General features: G+C 44.8%; 1 protein-coding gene across 4 annotated transcripts in view; it reads left to right on the top strand.

Annotated features, from left to right (window-relative positions):
- The window catches only part of for (cGMP-dependent protein kinase for), a 182,900-nt gene that overhangs the window by 123,429 nt on the left and 43,467 nt on the right, over positions 1-16,004 (top strand). For all 4 annotated transcript variants that reach the window (XM_037414181.2, XM_075878880.1, XM_037414184.2 and 1 more), the window contains exon 2: positions 14,709-14,875. In XM_037414181.2, coding sequence (XP_037270078.2) covers positions 14,709-14,875 — 167 coding nt within the window. The remainder of the gene's footprint in view (positions 1-14,708; positions 14,876-16,004) is intronic.

Raw genomic sequence — 16,004 nt, 5'->3', positions numbered from 1 at the left:
TGCTTGCGTCTGCAGGGACATAAGCCAGATCAGGGACAGAACGGAACAGTTGTACACCATATCGGTCTTGGTTCGCTTTGAAAGCAGTGAAACAAGAAAACGGCAAGGTACGAGATGCATGGTTCATGCGAAGTAGAGAAGGGTAATACTTCAGAATCGAACATTGTTTTGAATGAATGTAAACATAATGCAACCAGCCAAGTTTTATATTGCTGGGCCTGAACCAGAAAGAGAAATTCGCGTGTATGTATATATATATATATATATATATATATATATATATATATATATATATATATATATATATATATATATATATATATATATATATATATATATATATATACACGTAGTTGAAAGTAGCCATTGTGGCTAAATTACTAGAAACAATTAAATAGCTTCCATTTTCTCCGTGTGTGCGCGCGCAAAATCTGAGGCCAAATTCAGACATTTTCTTCGCATTGGTCACTGGCCGGCTGCGTTACTAATAATTTGCCTCGCAAAGGTTGTTTAGCTTTCTGTAGTAAGTGTTCTGTTTTATTGGCCGGATGCTTTCGCTAATAATACGTCAGAATTTGTTGTAAGTTTCTGTTACTAGTTATCGTAATTAGCTTTACTGAGTACGGGCCATGAGCATCATCTTCATCACCACCAGCCTGACTACGCCCGCAGCGTGTCAAAGGCCTCTCCCATGTTCAGCTAAGCAGCCCTGTCCAGCGCTTGCCGCTGCCAAGCGACCTGCAAACTTATCAATCTCATCTTCCAGCTTATCTTCCCGTCTACCCCTCGCGCGTATTCCTACTGTTGGCCTCCAGTCAGTTACACTTAATGACCAGCGGTTATCCTGCCTACGTGCTACGTGCCCTGCACATGTCTTGCACTACTTAATTTGAACTATATGTCCTCAACACCCGTTTGTTCCCTGACGCACTCTGCCCTCTTCCTGTCTCTCAAGGTTACACCAATCATTTTCCCTGGGCACTTGTTCGTAAAAGTGGTGATTTAATTTGAACAGTCTGTTGTGCCATTTTCCAATTCACTTAATGGCCTTACAACAAGGCGGCTAATATACTTAGCGCCAAAGTTGCCTGGCCGTATCCAGCCTGAAAAAAAAAGATCATGTGTTAAAATGATGCAATGTATGACTATACAGAAGCCCCACAGGAATACAGCTGCATTCACAAACTGTGAAACAGAGAGGAAACTGTTTAAATGCGACGACACAGTCGACAGTGCTACATGTCCGTGGAACGAAATAGACCTTTGGGGGAAATTTTAAACTTTTTAATCCTGTAAGTTCCTTAATGCTGAGGGAATGCCTGTTGCCCCAATTGGTCGTATCTGCAATTGTTACTTGTTCCACCGTGTATTAATTACTCAGGTCATGAACGCGGCCGTATAGTCACCAACAGCATCTGAAACAGATGCGTATTCAGTGTCCAAGTCATTTTGATGGCTTCCCAGCCACCAAGTGGTTTCTCCTATAAAGGGCGTCCCACGTAACTTGAGGCAGCGTTTAAAAATATGTTAGAACACGTAATTATGACGCAACGAAATGCATTTTGCTCACCATTGCCTGGACTTAGACAATTTTTTGTGTTCTCAAATATCGTTTAATAGACCTGTTTAATTAACGAACTTTTGAAGGAACGAATATGGATAAAAAATTTCAATGAGAAAGTTGTAGATCGGTTGGCAAAACGTCCGATTATACTGTTTTGAACTTCATATCTGTTTGGTATTAGGGTTGTTCTGCTGATTACAAATTTCCGTGAAATACAAGAAATACCATGTGACCAACCCGCTCGTGTGCCAGTGTGCGCAATGATTCTAGTGCTCCCTAACGTTCTGCGTACGAACAACCATAACATTTGCCTTGGCAGGGCCACAACGATTGTGGTGGCTTTACCATGAACACGATAAACTATCGGCCACAAAAATGATAACCGCTGTGACTGCTTGCCGCTGTCATGAACCGGTGCGAGGGAAGCGTGTTGTTCGTACGCGGAACGTTAGGGACCACTAGAATCATCGTGCGCAATGACGCGCGAGCGGGTTTGTCACGTGGTATTTTTTTATTTTGCAGGCATTTGTAATTTGCAGAAGAACACTAATACCTAACAGATATAAAGTTCAAAACTATATTTGGACGTTTTGCAAACAGATGTACAACTTTCTAATTGAAATTTTTAATCCATCTTCGTTCCTTCAAAAGATAATTAATTAAACAGATCTAATTAAACAATATTTGAGAACTCAAAAAATAGTCCAACTCCAGGCAACGCTGAATAACATGCATTCGGTCGCGTCGTAATTACGTGTTCCGCCATATTTTTAAACTCTACTTTTGTGTATTGTGATAGCCTGTTAAAATGATAACGTGGCAGGGCAGTATCGAGCTCGAAAAAGCCGCCGTTCTCATCGTGCGACTGAAGAATCGTGCGGTCCTATTTCTGTTATGGCGTGCGGCGGAGGCACGCTGTAAGTTAAAAAGGGCCGTGCCATCGTGTGCCCATTCAGCAGCGTATAGGGTGTACAGTGTCGAACTAGATCGTATGGTAAGTTGAGGCCTTGCAACGTTGTAACTTCTTGTATATTTTCGAGAGTTGAGCTTCGTGTGTCATGTTGTCGCGGCTTGCGCTCATCTGTTCTTTTTTGTTTGTTTGTTTTTGTATTTTTATTTTCTACACAGCTGAAAGCGTATCGCTTCTATTCATGCTTGTCGCGCAACTTGAAACGTCGCTTTTGATTGCTCCAGCGCGTTCAGATTGCGGCGAAATGGACACCGTCGGCAAATGCAGACAATGCTCTATGCGTAGCTCACCATACTGTCGCAGGATTGTAAGACTAGAGGAGCTTATAACATTGTAACGAGTGGGTTTCATAGAACGAGGCTATACATCCGCGAATATTATACGTTATGTTCATTTTTATACCCGTGTAGTTAACTCTGTTCGATATAATCATTAGTTATTAAAGTTAACTGCTGTTGTGCAACTGCCCGCTCTGTGGCCTTTTATTAATTAATTTATTTATTTATTTATTTCTAAGCTTAGGGACCTTGCAGCGCGCTCATGAAGTGTTCTTTAAAATATAAAGCGTTTTGTAAGAGCTGGCGTTTTTTCGCAGGTATTGCGAACAGTGTGTACATTTCACAAAATTTGAACGCCGTATACATATGGTGTGTACTGCGAAACGCTTAAGCTAGACCCGATTATCTCGCGCAAAGTGGATCGGTGGCCACGGTGCTGAGCTGCTGACCCGAAGGTAGCGGGTTCGATCCCGGTCGGGGCGGTGGCATTTCGCTGGAGGCGTGGTTGAGGCCCGTGTGTGGTGCGATGTCAGTGCACGTGAGAGAACACCAGGTGATCAATATTTCCGGAGCCCTCCTCCACTACGGCGTCTCTCATAACCCCATTGTAGTTTTGGGACGTAAAGCCCCAGATATTATTTAGACTCAATTATCTCTGTTTGAGTGAGATGCTTAGCAGTCATTTCCTCTCGTTTTAAACCTGTGCGTGTCAATATTTTTGTGGTTGTCATTATGTTGTCTATATCAGAATAGAGAATGTATTAGGAATATATGGCCAGAAAGTCAGCCGGAACTGAGCCAACATGACTACATTTTTTAGAGAGGATTATGAAAACTGAGGGGGGGGGGGGGGCAATACCGTGTGTGAGGCCCGCTGGACACATACCTGTACGTATACTGCTTGGTCAGTGCATGTCTCATTGATCTCATCGAATCAGAATACGGTTGACTTCACAGCCATTCTATTATGCAGTGCTGCATGCGCGGTACGTCCACCACAGTAGTGCATGACAGAGCTTAGTTAAATGTCTTCATTCGTAGTATTTATGAGAACTGACAGACAATTATGCCAAGGAAAGTATAGGGGATAATATTAGAACTAATTGTAATGTAAATGTGAAGAAAGAAAAGTGGATGAAAAGATAACTTGCCGTGGGCAAGAACCGAACCAGCGACCTTCGAATAACGCGTTCGATGCTATATCAACTGAGCTACCGCGGTACCGCGGCGGCTATCACCCCATCCACTTTATTGGGCATGTATAGGTGTATTAAATGTGGGAGCGTCAGTCAGCGCCGCCTGTTACCAATGCGGCGAGTGTGGGACACTCATTGTTTTCCTATTGGCATTATTATTACGAGCCCGCAGCTGACGGTTGTTCGTATATATATATATATATATATATATATATATATATATATATATATATATATATATATATATATATATATATATATATGGGGGGGGGGGTTTCTGTCTCGCGTCTCTTAGTCAACTGTCGTTCCTTTGTGTGATGAAAAACAGCAGCATTATATCAGCTTGTTTTTATAAGCGAGATAAGATCAGTACACTGTTACCTTAGTTGACTTTAAATGCTGCTCTTTACTTAACCACAGCGCCTCATAGCTGCAGCTCTTTGTTGGGGTGCACCGCCAATGCGCGGCCGTGTATGTGTTCGTTGCTCATGCGGCAGTAAAGACGATGGACAAAGCGCTTACCGGGCTTAGTACTGGTGTATATGTGTATAATGGAGGTCGCTATGGTGCGTTGTAGCGCGCCGCGATTGGGGGTGCGAACGTTCTTGTTTGCCTCAGCCCGACTCTCGTCGGGCGGCCAAACGCCCGATAACCTTCGCCGGGAAAACAAAAAGCGCCATAAACTGGGAGGAGGAAAAGCAAGAGTACAAAAACACGCGCCACCGCTCGCTCGCTGGGCCCCGATGTGGGCCTGTCTCTTGGCGGCCATCGGGCGGCATCGACCTTGAGACGCAATGTTGGCGCGCAATTAAAAGGGACCCTCGCCGGCCAGTGGCGTTGCCGGCTTCGCCGACCGGCTTCCACGTGCGGCCGTCTGCTGCTTGTGGCTCTCGAGTCTTCGCTGCGCGTTGGCCGCCGTGAAAGTGGTGGTGGGTCTGCTGCAGCCTGGCAGACCTCTAAGAGCACTCGTACTATTACGTACAGACCCGCTTTCGTACGCAAGCGCAGTTGCACGAGTTATTGTCGGCTTAACCATCAACTGTGGTATACCTTGGTCACCAAGACCTGTAGGTACCTGGTGGTCAGTTGGTCATTGCAACCATACAGCGGGATTTGAATATGGCAAATCAGTTGCGCGCATTCCCGTAGAGGAAGAGCTGTGAAAGGGGGAAAGTGCTATCCACCCCGTTTTTAGCACGAAGCTGCAAGGATTTCCTTGTGTCCATTTTGCTACAAATCGGTGGGTAGCAATTTTTCCTTCTACAGCGCACCAGTGGGGACATGTGCGATCACGAAATAACGCAAACACAGGCACAAGAACAACGCCTGTGTTTGTGTGTGACTTCGCGTGTTCATTTATGTACGCGTCAATCAGTTCCATGTTGTTGACATGATTCAGGTATCTGGTTTCGTTTGTATACGAAGTTGTGGTCGGGCTTATAAGCTTCCCAATGTTACAGGCACTCGGAAGAAAGTCAGCTTACCCGGCCCATATTAGCCAAACCTTTGAGTTTACCTTTTTTTTTTTTTTTTTGAGCAGCAACAGGTTCATTTCTCGAACAAAAAATACCGCAAACATGTAAGAATGCTAAAGTAAAAAGGCACATTGTGAACTTCTTTCTAAACAGCAATTCTTGACACCAGGTATCCAGAATTGTGTCCGATAACACTATAACTCGCCTACGCTCATAGATGACGCTTTCAGTTCCTACGTTTTCAGCGTTGACTCAGCCTCTCCCTCACAAATCATACCACTCGGACGTCTGCCTCGCTCTCTTTTTTTTTCTCTTTTCCTCCACTTATTCAGAAATTTACAATATCATACAACACCTCAAATCAACCGGTTCAAGTATAGATTATGTCTTGCCTGCTGATATAAAATTAATTTCGCACCTGATTTCGAATATTTTGGGTTTTATTACGAGTTTGATATTCAAGACTGCAGTGTTTCCTAATAAGCTTAAAGGCGGCACAGTAATCCCAGTTATTTAAAAAAAGGTGATAGCACAATGATATATAATTACCGACCCATTTGTATTTTGCCCTCTTTCGGTAATTCTCGAGAATTTAATTGGACTACTCCTATCAAAGTACCCAGCTAAATTTAATATTCTGTCTCCTTATCAGTTCTGCTTTCGCTATGGTTTCTCTGCTTACCTGGCACTTATTTACCTAACTTATCAACTAAAAAATATTGAAAAAGTTATATTTGCAGGATCGGTGTTCATTGGTCCAACAAAAGCAGCAGGATGAGTATTCATCGGTCTAACAAAAGTATTCGAAAGTTACAATCATAGTATTATATTTACTAAACTTGAGGTGGTCGGTGTATGTGGCCCTACCCTGTCGCTTCTGAGGAGTTTCCTCGCGTGATAGTTGTGACTGTTCTAATGCCTGATCTAAAGAACGAACTACTAACATTGGTGTCCCTCAAGCATCCATTTCAGGACCGCTCCTGTTTTTTATCTATATTAATGATCTACCTTACTGAATGTCCACTAATTCCATTCTGTGTGCTGATGACACTACCATATTTGCATTTGATAAAAGAAACGTTTCACTTCTCGTTAAGAAGGTAGACACTGACCTGGAAATTGTTTAATAATAATGGTTGGGGTTTAACGTCCCAAAACCGCCGTATAATTATGAGAGACGCCATAATGGAGGGCTCTGGAAATTTTGTCCACCTGGAGTTCTTTTACGTGCACATAAATCTAAGCACTGACACGGCCTTCAAACATTTTCGCTACCATTTAAAATGCGGCCGCTTCGGCCGGGATTCGATCCCTCTACCTGCGACCTGGAAACGCTTTTTTTTTTGTTGATAGCCGGAAAGCTTTAGCACCAGAGGGGAATGAAAACCACTTTCTACTTCGTGCGCACACGATCTCATTAACCCCGCTACAAGTGTTGCTAGTCAACGCCGTGAGTATCTCACCTTCATCCTTATCTCGTTCCATTGCTGGGATTTCTATTATTTGAATCGCGTGTTTTCTTTGGCCGATCGCCGAGGGTCTGGTTCCCTCAAATGTCTCGCAGTTTCAGTCTGCCTGGGCCAAGAGAGTTAAATCGGTGTGTGCAGCTGTGCTTTGTCCTTCCACGAGTATTCTGCTTACACAACCCAGTTTTTAAGCGCGCTAATACATCACGACAGATCAAGAGCAGGTATACTCAACATAACGCCCCACCGTTTGTGCCAAACGTGACCGCGCCGCTGCGTGAACATACGGACGTGCATGCTTGCTCCTAGGAAACACAGCTGCTAGGTCGAGATGCGAGTTGGTGATCTGGTATAGCCTTGCTGATGACAATATCGTCTGTGGGCACATTGCCACCCAGTCGTTAGCGGCCGCTGTCATGAGTCGCAGCTGCTGGTCGCTTTGCTCCGTGACAGCCTCCGCCGACGGTGTAGTGCACCCTTGCTGCCGCACCGAGAGTTTCCACACCAGGCGAATACCATCCACAGTCCCAGCTGTAGACGGCATCGCCACTGGTGCTGCTACGTATAACCTCTCGAATTCGTCGTATACTGTTGGTAGCAGCCTATAAGAGAAAGAATGGTGTTTGTTTGCTGTCTAGGTGAGTGTTTATGTTTCCAGGTTGCATGATCTCAACGGCCTGAAGATGATGATAACAACTTTTTATTGACCTGAAACAAAAAAAAAAGGGGGAAGGCACACTTGTGAATGAACGAAGGACTGCACAAATTTTCTCAGTTGCGTTCGTGACTGCTTCCTTCATATGTCCACAGACTTTTTGTGTACGCAATAGACACGCTTCTACTTTCCTTTTTAGAGTACCCCCCCCCCCCCTCCTCTTTTTTTTTTGTCGAGAACTAGCGGCAGGGGGGCCTATTCAGGCGTGTCAGAAGCTGCACAGAGGCTGCTCTTCTGTGAATATATGTGCATGCAAATCATCGCTAGCTCACTTCATTCCACTACATGGGGCTTCCTGGGAAATTATTGCTGAGATGGCAGTATCACCGCACTCGTGATCCTGCATCCCAGAACTTCAATATGCAGCTGATATGATAATAGAGTTTATAATCAATGTTCAGAGAACAGGTGAGCTTTCCAAGCGAAAATTGTTACCGCGCAGCCAAAGCATGCGTTATCGATCATATTTAAGGGTCCCCCCACCAAGTTTAGTTACCGTAAACAAGAGCGCTGCATGCACATAACAGTGTGACGAGCGTGTCTCCTCTGCAAAATGTGCGCCGATATAATTGATTGATTTGTGTAATTTAACGTCCCAAAACCACCATATGATTATGAGAGACGCCGTAGTGGAGGGCTCCGGAAATTTCGACCACCTGGGGTTCTTTAACGTGCACTCAAATCTGAGCACAGGGGCCCACAACATTTCCGCCTCCATCGGAAATGCAGCCGCCGCAGCCGGGATTTGATCCCGCGACCTGCGGGTCAGCAGCCGAGTACCTTAGCAACTAGACCACCGCGGAGGGGCGACCGATATATACGACGAAATTAGATGCACGTTCAAAGGAAAACCTGCGCCCTCTTATTTCATGAGCAGCCTACCTTCTTCCCATCGAAGACATTACGGACGACGGGGTTTGGGACGTTAAACCTCACAAATCAATCAATCAATCACGGACGACGGGGTGCTCAAAGAAGTAGCAGCAACCAGAACGTGGACATTTTCGTACGCTTGCATAACCAGCATAACGGGGGCAACCTTTGTCATAAATGTGCCGCAATAAATAGAAAGAAGGAAAAAAATTGTGGCACTCGCGACGTAATTAAACGTGACGTTAACTTGACGTGGCCACTGCAATAAGAAACGAAAAGCAAAAACAAAAAAGACGAGGTTCTTTGACACTCGACTCTCAATAAGAGAGCTAAGGCGTTTTTTAAAGAGCTACACAAGTGAGTGAAAAAAAAAATGAATCAAAGGACTCTTTTCTCTTTAAATATCGGCCCCGATGTGGAATAAGGCTGAAGTTGAATAGTGGACTCAAGGCGAAGTGCTCGGCTTCGAGAACAGCTTCTCTCCTCGCACTGATGCTTCGCGACATTTCATTTGCTTAAATTCAACCTTCATGAAATCTCGCTCGCACTCTCACCGTTGGGGTGAAAACATTGCCACGTGACGTGAGTCAGACGCCTTTGTTTCGCGCCAAAGGCGTTCAGAAGGGGACAGTCATCTTTGACAGCTAAAGTAGGGAATGATGCTGCAATAGACTGCTGGGAAATAACGTGACTATGTGCGTTTTTATATTCCAGTATCGGCCATTTGCCGGGTTCGGCCAGCACTTGCCTCGAGCGAGGAGCTTCGCGCCGGTGTTCGTACTTCCTTTCGTGTATAAGTTGCTTAAGTTAGCAGCATCAGTCTCGCAAGTAAAGGTCTTTTATGGTATCTATCCAGGTTGAGAAACAAATGTAACCTATTGAGAATCTAAAAGTCACATTTTCGCCCGAAAGTTTAATCACTGATGCCGATAGCAATTCATTTGACAGCTATACTAGTAGCTGTACAAAGGGTAAACTTCGTAGATTAACTGGCCGTATATGCACTTACTAATTAGGATAACATGCACGGCGTCACGCGCGTACACGTAGATGTTGACAAATATATCTCGATGACACCTAATTGATGTCATAAAGATAGCCGGATAAACCAGCGGAGAGGTTAACAAACACATCGCGTTACCTTTCGCATTATCGCGACTAAAACTTGTAGATAAACGTGACTTCCAACAAAAAGTGCGTGGGGACATACAGAAAGCTATGCATTAGGTGGCGTTGCCTGTCCTTGGTTTCATTAGTTGTGGCGAAAGTTCAGCAAAAGCGCCACTTGTATGTGCGTTTGTTGTGCAAGAAAGACTGTGGAGTACACGACCATCCTGCATAGCCAGTGCAGCAATGTGTCTTTGCAGACATAGAGTACTATAAGTACAGTGGTGGCTTTGTGTCGGTGGTGTCAAGCGAAATGTTCACGCCATCCGCTACTCGAGCCATCGTGGCTGTTTTATAATCACGAGCGGTTAGTTGATGTAACCGCCGAAAAAAGTGGGGCATGGGACTCACATGGGACTCACTACGACATTTTCCGAACAGTCCAATCAAATGCTTTCCTCGTCTCGCCATTGGTTCGCAGAGCGAATAACATCACCTGTGTCATAAGTGAAGACTATTTTAACTTTTCTCACTGGGCAGCGGGGGCTGGAGAGGTGGGTGTTGGCCTGCGTAATTTTATGCTAGATATCCTATATGGTAGACTTACAACAGAAGTTTCGGCTGAGGTGCATGCATGTCTGGAATGGGCGTTGGCAGGGCGTCAAAAGGGGCACTCGCCCCACCTCAATCAACAGCAGCATTTGCCCCCACCCAAGCTACACAAGCTATCTCCCCAGCCTCGATGCAACACGGGTTCGCACACCTCAAGCCAAAATCCTGCCGGCACTCATGATGCCCGGTGTAACGTCCCCTGACTAAGCCACTGGAGAGCAGGAAGGTAATCATTTTTTTTTTTTAGGATGTGAGGTGCACGTTCGAGGCATCGAATATGAACCCTCAAGGCTCTTAGCGTATCTGTATCTAACAATGGATGGATACTAGACGCACGCGGAAAGCCCTTTGGAATATGGCAGAAATGAAACCGGTGTAGAGACAATCCGTACCTGTTGCTCGGACATGCGAGATGCTTTCCCGATTGCACCATCCGGTGACACGGCGACTTGTTTGCGGCCGTCTGAGACAGCCAAGGCGATACCGCATGCACTGGCGCTCACTACCACAACAGCGCTCGTGCGAGCGGTCGTGCGCACGTTCGTTCTGAGCCAGCAGTTATTCCTGTGCTGCTCTCGTTTCTGTCAGATGTGTGATTATCGCTTTCACTGGGAATCTAAAAGGATCGGCCTCCAAAGCTGCATTTACCGTGAGCTTCCGACTTACCTGTACACAAACCTGACTAATCAATGTAGCAGTATATCAAAATTTTCAGTTACTGGGGCTTCAATTGTCGACTTGTTGCCTAGTCATACTGACCGTGCACGTTAATTTGTCTTATTATGAGTAAAGTTTAGCTTCCATTTAACCGTAAAGAGCCTCAAATCATTTAATGCCAAGCAATAGTTCTGTAGAGTTTACCGTTATAGCAGTGAGTCTTGAAAGGGGGGGGGGGGGGGGGGGCTTTGCATGACGATCGACTTAGGCCAAGAGCACGTTACATAAGAAATTTTGCAGACTATATATCCAGCTTGTGCAAACAAATAACGTACTTGACAAGAAAAATGCAAATTGTGCATTTTTGTAGCTCCTAAATACAAAGAAAGATAAGTACGTTGCGGTATATAAATTGATGCTTCGTTTAGAACAAAGTGGTGATAATAATTGTTAGGGTTTAATGTCCCAAAACCACGGTATTATCATAAGGGACCTCGTATATAGTGAAGGGCTCCGGGAATTTCGATCACCGAGGGTTCTTTAACGTGCACGTGTATCTAAGTACATGGGCCTCAAGTATTTTCGCCTCCATCGGAAATGCGGCCGCCGCGGCGGGCTTCAATCCCGCCGGATAGAACAAATGGATGCGAGGGTATCGAACTGCGTGGACATGGTACCACATGCTGCATAAAGTAAAACCCAGGGCCCCCATTTGCATAGGTGTGTTTACGCTAGCGAAGCCCGTCAGAGGATATTTCAGCCAATCACGATGCTGAATAAATCATTAACAAAGTCGGCTGATCAGTGAGAAAAAGCGTTTTGGAAAGAGCATTTTTGTGGATTCAACCTCAGTTTTCGTGACGGAAGTGCAATAATGATAGCGGATTTCTGTTTTTTTTTTTTCTCCGAACTGCGGGTGCCATTACCGGGTGACAATTTCTGTTTGACAAATGGGTGTTCAGCGTTACTTTGGCATGATTACTCGCTGGAAGAGGTTGAAATATTAGCTAGTTGGCGTTGAAAGACACCTGCTGAACTGGAGCCCTCAGAGTTGCACGAAATTCGATGTGGCAATCCTCGAAAGTTATCATAATGTGTATTAGGGTTAATATAACAGTTGCTGAGGTTTTACGGGCTCAAACTACGATATGATAACGTGGTAACACATTAGTGTTCTATTCATTTTTTGTCGCATTTCGTAAAGAACGCCGTGGGTGAATGAAAAGTAGGCATAACTACACGCTTCCTCGCAAGTTTACAGGTTGATAGATCACAACTCCTAATAAATAGGGACATGTTGTAACCAGTCATCGGCTCCAATCGATGTATACGTGTGTTCACAATGAATTAAATAATATACGAATAGACTGGTGTAATTATCCAAATGGGCCCTGCTACACATTTTTCCAACTAGTCAACTAATGAGCTCAATAAAGGAGCCTATTGCCTCGCGAATCTACCGCCGCAAAACATTTCAGAATCTCTCAAGTACGAGCGGAGTTACGGCGATTCGCCACACGCTTTAAAGGGCCACTAAACAGCCTCTAATTATACCATAAATTAGTGCATTATTCTCCCTTGGCGTTTCTCGTTTCTGCGGCCCGATTCGTGACGCCAACAGTTTGCTCCCGTGACGTCAGGACGAAATGGGCTCTCGATTGGTTGAGATACGAGATATATTTGTTGTGAATTGTCTCCTGCCATGCAGTCGCATAATAGTTCTGCCTTGTCTCGCTTGACTATAATGCGCCATAAACTTATTTCACTTCGTTTTCTGCATCTGCGACTGCACAAGCCTAGATAGCGGCGTGCAGACGGAAAGCGCGAAATTTTGTGTTGCTTAGCGCTAGTGCTGACACTGCCACGCGTTTTATGAAGAAATAGAGGCGATGTCGCTTGTTGATTTGTGGGGTTTAACGTCCCCAAAACCACCATACGATTATGAGAGACGCCGTAGTGAAGGGCTCCGGAAATTTCGACCACCTGGGGTTCTTTAACGTGCACCCAAATCTGAGCACACGGGCCTTCAACATTTCCGCCTCCATCGGAAATGCATCCGCCGCAGCCGGGATTCGATCCCGCGACCTGCGGGACATGTCGCTTGTAGGAAAGCAGTGAAGGCGAGAAAGAAACTACTTTCTCGCCATTGAACTCGCTGTGGCCTTTACAGAGACTGCAGAGAAAAATCATTTTCCGTGTGTTGCCAACGTACAGTATCGCAGTCTTGAAAACACCTCTTAATGCAAGACGACAGGAGAGAAAACGTGCGAGAAGAAAATTCGGGCGGCGACACCACCTTGAGATTCCCGCAACAAACACCGCAACGTCATGAATTTTCACGGCGTCTACTGCGTCCGACGTACTTTCTACTCGGTAAAATGAAAGTACCTTGTCATCTGTCAGGGCCACAGACCTAAAATACCAAGTTTTAGAAACACGGAATATATTGAAAACAGTGACGTCAAGTGCGGAAATTCCGGCGTGAAATTTAAAACCGAAACTTCAACCTTGATTTTCTCCGCCAATAGCAAACTTTTGATAGTGAAATTTGTGGCATTAGAGTTCTCAGAGTACAGTTTATGAATCTAAACCAAGTGATTCTTTCACTTTAGCGCCCTTTTTTGAAGAAGCGCTTTCTCATTTTGTATGAGCGAGTGCGCTGAAACTACGCAGGGAGGGGCGTGACAAAGGGGCGAGAAGGCGCGTCCCTTCGTTAGCGCGTGTCATGACCTTCGGCACTTACCTTTTTTTTTTTTTCGGCAAACGTGCGGCTTGCTTTCTGTGTGATCGCGAGCACGACTCGGTTGCGTGGTGGCATCCCACGGCGGCCACGGTAACTATGCTGCTCGCCACGTTTATATTAGCCAACGGCTGTGGACTTGCTCGCCACGTTTATATTCGTCAACGGCTGTGGACTTGCTCGCCACGTGACATCAGCCTGCGGATGTGGGTATATGGCGCGGTGATGTTGATGTATGGGATCGTTTGTAAAGTCAAGAGGCAACGATTTGTAGCTGACTGGGAATTATTGTTAATTCTAGACCGCGTGCTATGCTGTAATGATTGCTTCGTGTGTTCTCAGTAGTCTCGACTACCGATAAGCTGTGTCTTTTGACCTAGCTGAAAAAGTGCTGCAGGATCCCTTAAGCATGGCGAGGACAGTTTCCGACGTCCGGAATTGTGATTTTTTTTCTTTTAAATGTTATTCGTGTTGCCCTGTCTTTAGGCGGTATGGCTCTTCCTCCTCCAAGCAGGTGATATATACCCGCAACAGCTAGCAGTGTTTTCATTTGCTGTGTGACATCTTTGTGCCAAGTAATGAACCTCCGAAGCAAGAGGATCATAGGGCAGTAATTGGCGGCATCGTTCTTTCATCCTTATAGGTCATGCACGATCCAACAGCAGCGTTTGATGGGGGCCTTTGAAGACCACGACACTGCAGTTTACGGAAATGCTTTTTTGTTTTTTGCTCATACATCCACTGAAATTTCATTATTTCAGGGACATTACGAGATACATATTTTCATTGTACGTTATGTTTTTCTGTTATTTTTAGTCTTATTTTTCGCTGGCCAAGTCTCCAGAATAGCCTAAAAAATGTGCGGCTATGATACTTCTAAAAGCGGGCTTGTTTGTGACGCCCTGATATCTTTCAATATATTTGTCGTGGGACAAGTTTTAATCCCTATCTTAAATTAGGGGAACCAAACACAGCTTGTTCAGGGTAGTACAATAACTATAGATTGCTTAAGGCAAACTGCCCTGCTCATACATGTAATATTTCTACCGTTGCAGATCTCGGGAGCTGATTAAGCAAGCAATCCAAGACAATGATTTCATGAAGAACCTGGAAACAGTGCAGATCAAGGAGATAACCGACTGCATGTACCCAGTCGAGTATGCCCAGGACAGCCTCATTATTAAGGAGGGCGATGTTGGCTCTGTTGTCTACGTCATGGAAGGTGAGACACTATACTGCAACAATAGAACTGCACACCGTCTTTGGCTGAATATACAGAACTCATTTGTTATGAATCTTCTATCCTGGGAAATTGCATTGGCCGAATGAAATGCATTCCTACATGGCTTGTCACGACCTAAGAATGGAACAAAGCGACGACTCGTTTAAAATAACAGATAGCTTAGCGAGTTTAGTTCTTAGTCGGCGTTTCTGGTGTCTTATCATCTTTCTTACGTCCGTGTTTGCACGCCCAGTTTTTTTTTTTTTTTAACGAAGGCACGTTTCATAACAGATTGCAACTATGCGGTGTAAGGTCATGAATAGAAAACGAAGGTAGGGCGTCAGCTAAAATCTTCGTAGAAAAGTGTTTATTCGCACGCAAATTATCAACAGTATATTAATCGATGTGGTACGATTGTTATCGTACTTACTCGCGTAATTAGCGCTCCCATAAAATATCACCCTACTTTCTTAAAAAAAAAATTGTATTTTTTCGTTCTGGGGGTGGGGGGGGGGGTGCTGAGTTGAAGCACGAGTGGTAGGAAGCGTTTTAATCAGTGCGGCCATGACGTTGCCGCGTACGCAAATATTTAGGCAGAAATGACTTGCCGGGGAATCGTCATATGCTAAAGGGAGCCGCTTTAATACGGTAGCACAGTGTCAAACGTGTCCCTTTAAACATTTCAACTTCCGGGACTTGTGGGTCCTCTAATGAGTGAGTGCGTGCACGTGTCGGTATGGTGCTAGGTGTAATCATCTTTCCACCCGTATACCCTGACATAATTTCACTGCGGTTGCCATTTTGTCCTTCAAACACATCACACAGTGCATTTTCCGTCGCCATAAGCGAATGAAGTACTAAATTACGAGGCGCGAACGCAGAATAAGTGACACTGTCTTGTAAAGTTTTTGTGATTTCGAAATCCTTGTGATATCGCAAAGCACGAAGAAGCGTCTGCAAAGGCTGTTTAGCAATAAAACATACATCAAGTCATGCATTTATATAGCCACACATATTCATGCAAACGTAAAAGCGGAGTGCACAATGTTGAGACTTGCGAAGCGCTGTTTGAACACGAAGAAAAAAAGCGCGTCACAAATGTCAACTATGTGCAACCAACTAGCACCTA

The sequence above is a fragment of the Rhipicephalus microplus genome, chromosome X, assembly GCF_043290135.1.
Source record: "Rhipicephalus microplus isolate Deutch F79 chromosome X, USDA_Rmic, whole genome shotgun sequence".
Lineage (NCBI taxonomy): Eukaryota > Metazoa > Arthropoda > Arachnida > Ixodida > Ixodidae > Rhipicephalus > Rhipicephalus microplus.
This window is presented reverse-complemented; position numbering and strand designations above follow the sequence as displayed.